The sequence below is a fragment of the Arachis ipaensis genome, chromosome B09, assembly GCF_000816755.2.
Source record: "Arachis ipaensis cultivar K30076 chromosome B09, Araip1.1, whole genome shotgun sequence".
NCBI classification, from domain to species: domain Eukaryota; kingdom Viridiplantae; phylum Streptophyta; class Magnoliopsida; order Fabales; family Fabaceae; genus Arachis; species Arachis ipaensis.
Genome location: NC_029793.2, coordinates 122,159,166 through 122,167,327, shown reverse-complemented (window position 1 = coordinate 122,167,327; position 8,162 = coordinate 122,159,166). Strand labels below are relative to the sequence as shown.

Below are 8,162 nucleotides of genomic sequence, written 5' to 3'. Positions count from 1 at the left end.
CTCTTCCTCTCTTTTCCTTCTCTCTTCTTTCTGTTTCTTCTCCCTGCCAAATTTTATGAAAACTTGTTCCAAGGAAAAAGTTCATGTAAGATCAACAACAACAGGCTTTAAAAACAAGGAATTTTAACTTAGATTAGATAAGATATTAAGATATTTTCATCTCACTACCCCCTCCAACCTTTTCCAACACAAAACACACACAAACAGATAAACATTCATCTAACAATTCCAGCTCTCCAATTGCAATTGAATACTCCACACCACTACAACTATACTTCATAATGACATCAGAAACAGATGAACATTCATCTAAACCATTTATCAACTTCCATAATGCCATTGCAATCTATCAAAATCCAAATTTTCATTACAAACAATCAACTAAGATCCTTCCCCAAATGGTGCTTCATGAAATTCTTTCATTACATAGGTAACAATTATAAACAGATAGATAACAATAACCAAAACAAGGGGAGGCTAAGAAATTTACTAGCATCGCGGTCGCAGTCTCCCTAGCATTGCCATCAATTCGAACCATGGTGCTAGCATCAGAGTAGAACTGGAACACCAACTCTGGCTTGTGCTGAAGAACATGGTAATACTGCCCCACAAAGTATGTCCCAACCTGAAAATCACACACAATAGCCAAAAGATTAGTTAGTGTTTGGATTTAGTTAATCATCACGCAACAAAAAAGGGGGCTTTTATTCTTTTTCAGCTAAAAAGTGTGAAACTTTCTCTTCAACATTCTCATTACAAGCTTTTTGACTTTAAGGGGAAAAAAAAAGCGAATCCAAACACTGAAAAAGCAAAACAGAGGTTTTGAGAGAGAAAAGAAGGGAACCTGGGCGGCACTGACGGCAAAGGGGTAGGCAGTGGCCATTGCAGAGAAGGCCCCTAAAACCCTAGAATTTGTATAAAAACCCCACCTTTGGATCCGCAATAAGCCTTTGAAGATCTGCGGAAGCAAGCAGAGCCAGAAATTGAGGGTAAGTTCACTGAAGAGGATGGGGTTTTAGAGAGAGAAAATGCGGAGCCTTTCAGACAAAGAGAGAACCTTTCCGGGGGAGAGAGACAGAGTGAGATTTCGGGGGAAAAGATTTCGTGTTTTATTTTTTGTCTTGTTATCTTGAATGGGCCGAGGCCCAAAGTAAGACCGTACAAAGAAAGGCATCTACAAAATTACATATGCAGTAATAAAAAAAAAAAAAGTAATTTAGAGTTTATTTTTTTGGTGAATGCTAACCAACCCTCTCTAAAATAACATGTAAGTTATCCTTCATTATGTGTCACATTATAATTGGTCCTTATCTTAACCATAGTTGGGTTATTTTATAATTTATTATTCTTAAAATATCAAAGCTCTACTTCCGTTAATTGAATTACATTCCACTCCTCTATTTTTTGTTTATCACTTCATCACCTAGATTTGGTCCTTCCAAGCCAACGTCATCACCATGCCCTTCCACATAACCTCTCTTCCCAGTATAGCCAGCGCCTCTTTTTGCCGTGGATCACTACTTAATTTGGTTAATTAATGGTTAATTTGGTTATTAAATTTTTTTATTAAAAAAATATATCTTTATTTAATTACGTGATGGAACATATATTTATATGTAAAATATAATATAATAAAATAAATCTATTCAAAATATTTAAAAGTATAATTAAAATCATGAACATACAAATATAATAATAAAATTTGTACTCCAAACAAATAAACATATTTTTTTATCATACATATATTATTTAAAAATAAATATATTATTAAAATTAAAAACAGAAATTTAAAATGATAAAATTCAATTTTTTTACCTTATTTTTTATAGTTTTTAAATAATATATGTATGATAAAAAAATATGTTTATTTGTTTGGAGTACAAATTTTATTATTATATTTGTATGTTCATAATTTTAATTATACTTTTAAATACTTTGAATAGATTTATTTTATTATATTATATTTTACATATAAATATATGTTCCATCACGTAATTAAATAAAGATATGTTTTTTTAATAAAAAAATTTAATAACCAAAATTAACCATTAATTATGTGGATAAGCAGTGATCCATGGCAAAAAGAGGCGCTGGCTATACTGGGAAGGATAAGTTATGGGCGATGGAATTCAACGACGTGACTAAGGGATTATGCACTAAAGAAAGAGAGATTGTGTGGGAGGGCAGTATATGGCGATGAAGTTGGCGCTTCTTGTCACGAACGTGATGGTGCTTGGAAGGACCGAATCTAGGTGATGAAGTGATGAACAAAAAATGGAGGAGTGGAATGTGCTTCAATTAAAGGGAGTGGAGCTTTGATATTTTAAGAATAATAAATTATAAAATAACCCAACTATGGTTAAGATAAGGACCAATTATAATGTGACACATAATAAAGGTAACTTACATGTTATTTTAGAGGGGTTGGGTAGCATTCACCTTTTTTTTTTTAATGTTCTTGAGTTAGTGGTCGAGTGATTAGCTTACTCGTCTGGTTAAATAATTGTGGGAGATTTAAATTCTGTCAGTGTTAATTGGCTAACAATAAACCCTTAAATAGAACTTAAACAAGTGTAATTACCTGTGACATGCACGTGATAAGATTGAAATTAAAATTTTAAGTTATTTTGTTAAAATTAATTTAAATTATAATAATTTGATTAATAAAAACGTAACATGTTATGCATTGTTTGTTTTTTCTTAATCTAGTGTTAATTGGATTAACTCTAAAATAGTTATTAATCGATTTTAGTAATCTACTTTCTTCAATAACTCAGACATATATACTGAATGTCACCATAAATAATCTAGTAATACTTAAATTTACCAACAAATTTTTATATATTGATTTATTGCGAACTAAGAATGTATCAAAATCAGCTCAAAATGAACAACAAATTATTAGAGAATTCTAATGCAGAAAGTTCTCTAATAAACAATAAATAATTTAAACCTACTAAATAACAACTCAACACTATCCTTTGATGCTGTAAAATATATACCTGAAACAATATTATATTAATATTAGTATACAAAATTATATGATTAACATAATTATAAAATTGTTTATCAAGAGAATAAAATAATACGAATTTTTATGATAATTTTAATATTCTCAAGTTATAAATGTACAATAAGAATGCATTACCCATTAGCACTAAAAATTTGTCAATTTTTTTAATTGATAGTAATAAATTTTAATAAATTAATAAATTTAATTAAGAGATTTCGTTATTACATTTTCATTATAAGCTCTCAAAAACATCTCTATATACCACATTCATTGTGCAGTTATCTTTCAAGTGTCCGTGATCTTGCAACAACACTCGCAGACCATCTTTACTCGTTACTCTTGATAACACAACATATAATTGACCATAGGTGAAAACTAGCCTTAGAAGGTATATTCTAACTTTTGATAGAGTTTGTCCCTGAGATGTATTTATTGTCATTGCAAATGACATAATAATTGGGAATTGTCTTCTTTGAAACCTGACCGGTAATATTTCGTTATTTAGAATTAGATTCAATCTTAGGATAAGAACAATACTTCCAACTTTATTACCGGTTAAAGTCTTGCATTCTATCACATAGTTTCTCATTCTTCTAACTTGCATTCTCGTTCCATTGCACAAACCATTAGTTTGGTCTATATTCCGCAGCAACATAACAGGAGCGCCAACCTTTACAACCAACTTGTGTGGTGGTAGACCTGAACAATTTATTCCATTTAGAATCTCTGGTGAGAAAGCATCTAACTCAAATTTTATATTTTTCTCCTCAGCACACACAAAGCCAGAACTTAAGTAGACTCTTTCTTGTCCAGGTAACCCTACAGTCATCTTGTCGTTGACATCAATGACACAATCCAGAGTTGGTGCAAGAATTGTTCTATCCTTAAAATAATTTTCAACGAATAAATTGGATAACATATCTGGATATATAAAATCAATAAGGTCATCCAAAGCTGTCTCAAAATTCTTAACCAAAATGTTAGATGGTATATGAACGATCGATTCACTATCTGTTGTATTACCAGCCAAACCATCACCAATTTTGAGTAGCCATTTTGTAAAATTTCTGAGTTCTTGTATGTTATTGTTTTCACCTAGTAACAATCTCATGTTTTTTTGTAAGTTTTCGAACCTTACAGTTATGCCACAAATATGAAGAATTAATAGAAGATTGAATTATATCTTGCCATGAGCCTTTGGGAATCACAGGTAAAATTTGTCTAAAATCTCTTCCGAGGACAACTTTACCTCCAAATGGCAAATGAGCGTTATATAAATATGAACACCTCAAGATGTCTCGAGGCATTTGTCTAAAGCTTCGTAACAATACTTACTTATCATTGGAGTTTCATTTCATAAGATTAATTTAGCCTTGATTATTAACCTTGCAAGAGGACTTCCTTGTTTAATGTTACACAAAAAATATTCATTTATGGTCAAATGAATTTAAACCTTGAATGTGCCGTTCTTCCATTAGGCAACAAAAGTGCAGCAATTCCACTCAAAGCAACATTTACAACTATACCTCCTTTAGACCTAATTGAGCATGATATAGTTGACCATAAGAATGTTTTTCCACAACCACCTTGACCATATAAGAAGAAAAGTCCATCCATATTACTGCTAACAGCACCCATTATTTGATCATATGCAAATTTCTACTCATGAGTTTATTTATTTTGTTTTGTTATATTTTCTAAATATTATCAAAGAAAGAGAAAAAGTTAAAGTGAACACCAATAAACAATTTTATCATATGTATGATAATTTTACTCTCAAAAAAGGCATTATTGTATTTATTCAATCACTCTTTAACATTCCTTATCCAATGTTTTGTTATAATTATAGGCTAAATTGAATTCTACAATGGCAAAATTTTTTTTATAATAGATTATAGTTACTTTCTATTTGTAGTAATCTTCTTTGTTCGTATAGTACGTTATCAGAGAGAAAGTTTCAAGTCTTTTGCCAAACAAACTCTGGTCTACTCATGTTATTTGGTGTTAATAGAACAACAAAAAGTCTCCTTAGAAAAATTGCAGAGTGCAATGTTCTTGCTTCAGAGATTACATCAATGAATTTTTCGTCCTGCAACAGTCCTAGTGCATAGCATGCATCTTTAAAGGAGTTATAAACCACACCATCAACTGTTCTTAGATCACTGAAACTCGTGCATTCCTTTTGAATGTTCAAAAATAGCCTTAGATAGTAATCTTCTTTATTCATTGGTGGTATATGAAAAATCCTTCCTATGGCATATCCTTGCTTTCTATGAGTCCACATATGATGCTCTCCATTCCAAACAAACTTTGTTGAAAACTCAAAATAAGTCAAATTTTTTGCATCAATATAGTCTTCATTTGCTTTGAACCATTCAATCAATATAGATTTCTTGAAAAAAAGAAGTTTCAATAACTGACTGAATTATATCAATATCTTTGTAGACAATTGGCATATCATCAGGAAGATAGAATGACCATCTTATTACTGCTGGTTCCTTCATTTAAATAGGATAACCAGATAATCTCTATGCAGCTTCACATGCTGATATATATCTATAATCATAATAATTACGTATTTCATCTACCTGAGATCCATTGTTTTGATAAAATGCAGCTGTCACCCTGCCATTACTCTTGTGAAGATACTTGAACAGATATTTGATTGCTGAAGTTTGGTAAGTGTACTCAACATTGATTTGACATCTAAATTTTAGAAGAAGACCGAAATTGTATGGAACTATGAAGGAGTTGTCAACCTCAACAGTTTTCTTTGATACAGTTCACCCATCATGTCTTCTTTGATATCTTGGAAAGCCTGCTTCGTCAATAATTGTCCTATCTTTGAATGTTTTGGAAAAAAACTTTAAGCATTTATCATTGATCATGCATTAGCTCTTACTATTTAAATGACCGCGTGGACCACAAATTATATATTTCTCAACAACAGTATACAATTTGGGATTTTTCCACTTATCTGAAATTTCTGTCTTAATAACCTTATCTATGTCATCAACAGTTCGTGGCTTTGATTCCGGATGCATGAATAAAAGAAGATGAGCGTGAGGTAAACCTCTCTTCTGAAATTCTATGGTTAGACAATCTACAAATTTAAAGATATGATATTATTAATAATTTGGACAAAATAAATAAAGATTTATGCAAAAATCTAAAGCATATAAAACTAAGTATATTCCAAAAAAGTTAGACAGGGTGATTTAAAAAATAGTTGATTCTATAAAAAAATAATTGTTTCGTGTACAACTAAACTATATAAAACTAAACGTGTAGTGCAAATGTAAATAAGAAAAAATTATGCTAAATTAAAATAATATAAAACTATATAAGTGTACTATACAATGAGCGTGAGGTAATACAAACTATATAAATGTACTGTAATACACTCAAGATAGTGTACTATCCATTGAGCGTACTATGTAAGTATTCTATACATAATCTTTTCTTAATACCGATAGTGTTCTATACAATGAGTGTATTATAGATAATTTAGACAGAGTAAATAAAAACTCGTAAGAAGATTAGTTATACTTACATCCAATAATCTTTCCAAAGAATATTCCTTTCTTCAATGCCTTAATTAATTTATCAACCTTCAACTTGAATATTCTACCTAAGATATCTGGCCTATCCTTTGCATAGAGTCTTTGGGGTGTTACATCTCTTTTTATCTTATTTTATTCTGGATTACATGTCATAATGATAAAGCAATTTGGATATCCAGCATATTTACATATTGCAAAAGCATCCTTACAATTATTGAACATGTACCTTGGACCACCGGTAAAACTCTTTGGAAATATAATTCTTTGATCAGTGTTAATGGCATTTGTTTCACCACGAACCATACACTCATGCAATTGCTTGAACTTGCCTAGCCTCAAGTTTGGTTGTTTCAATCGCAAGTATAAAAGCCGTTCTGACTCAAATAAACTTAAAATATGAACAAAAAAAATTATAAAGTGGACCTAGCATCACTTGAAAAAATCATGGAAAATAATCAACTTATCTTATCATTCATGAGAACCATTTCTATGTAAGTCGTCTTGCTCTTGTCAAATTTGGATGTGACTTTCCATAACCTTATAATTCTTGCTTTTATTTTCCAAACTTTTTCATTACATAATCTACCATAGGTAACACTGTTGATAGAATCGTAGTTAGTAGCCATTAGGTATGAAAAATAATAAACAAAAAAAGAACTATATCTGAGGTACGAATTTCTAAATGATAAACAAAAAGAACTATATATAATTAGCCAATATTTTTAATAGAGATACTTGCTATAATTAAGTCAAAATTATGTCATTATGTTTTATTAACCTTTATGATTAATTCAATGGAGATACTTGCTTAGTATATATGTTATCTATATTAATTATATGCCAATATTTTTAGGAAATAGCTAAAAGAGGAGATATATAAATATATATAATATTATTGCTATATAGGAAGCAGATATAAATTGTTACATTCTTTTTTGTTATATTATACAACTTAAAATTATAGTATCATATTAATATTAATTCTAGATACTTGTTATAATTATATCAAATTTAATTATGACTCTAAATAAATAAAATAGATAACAATCAATATTATTGTTTTGTTTTTTACATTCAATATTTACTGTAAATATAAAATGTAAAATTACTAATGAATAAAGATATGAGTAGTAGAAAATAAAACATAATAATTAAAATTTAATTTGTTAACTAATTAATTAATCTTGTGTCCATACATTATTATTATTATTATTATTATTATTATTATTATTATTATTATTATTATCCACTAATTAAAGCAGAAGAAAAAGAACTATATAATTTATGAACTATTATTAGAATGAATGAGAATTAGAGCATGAATTATTGTGGATATAACTATCTACTAATAAAATTGTGGATACAACTATCTACTAATAAAATTATTGTACATGAATAAGTATTAGAACTATATCAATTAATATAATTAGAATGAATAAAAATATCAATGCTATGATTAATAATTAGTTTAATAATGCATTGAATATTGATTTGAGATAATTATAATGAAGATATTTTCTTAAAATAATATAATCATGTATATATTATTCATGAGCTAATTGTAATATAATTAGAGTAAATTTATT

General features: G+C 29.1%; 1 protein-coding gene across 1 annotated transcript in view; it reads right to left on the bottom strand.

Annotated features, from left to right (window-relative positions):
* Positions 1–1,095, bottom strand: part of LOC107618595 (putative G3BP-like protein) — a 4,514-nt gene extending 3,419 nt beyond the window's left edge. The window contains exons 1-2 of the mRNA XM_016320704.2: positions 845–1,095; positions 491–625 (exon numbers count right to left, since the gene is read on the bottom strand). Of these exons, the coding sequence (XP_016176190.1) occupies positions 491–625; positions 845–883 (174 nt within the window). The 5' untranslated portion in view covers positions 884–1,095. The remainder of the gene's footprint in view (positions 1–490; positions 626–844) is intronic.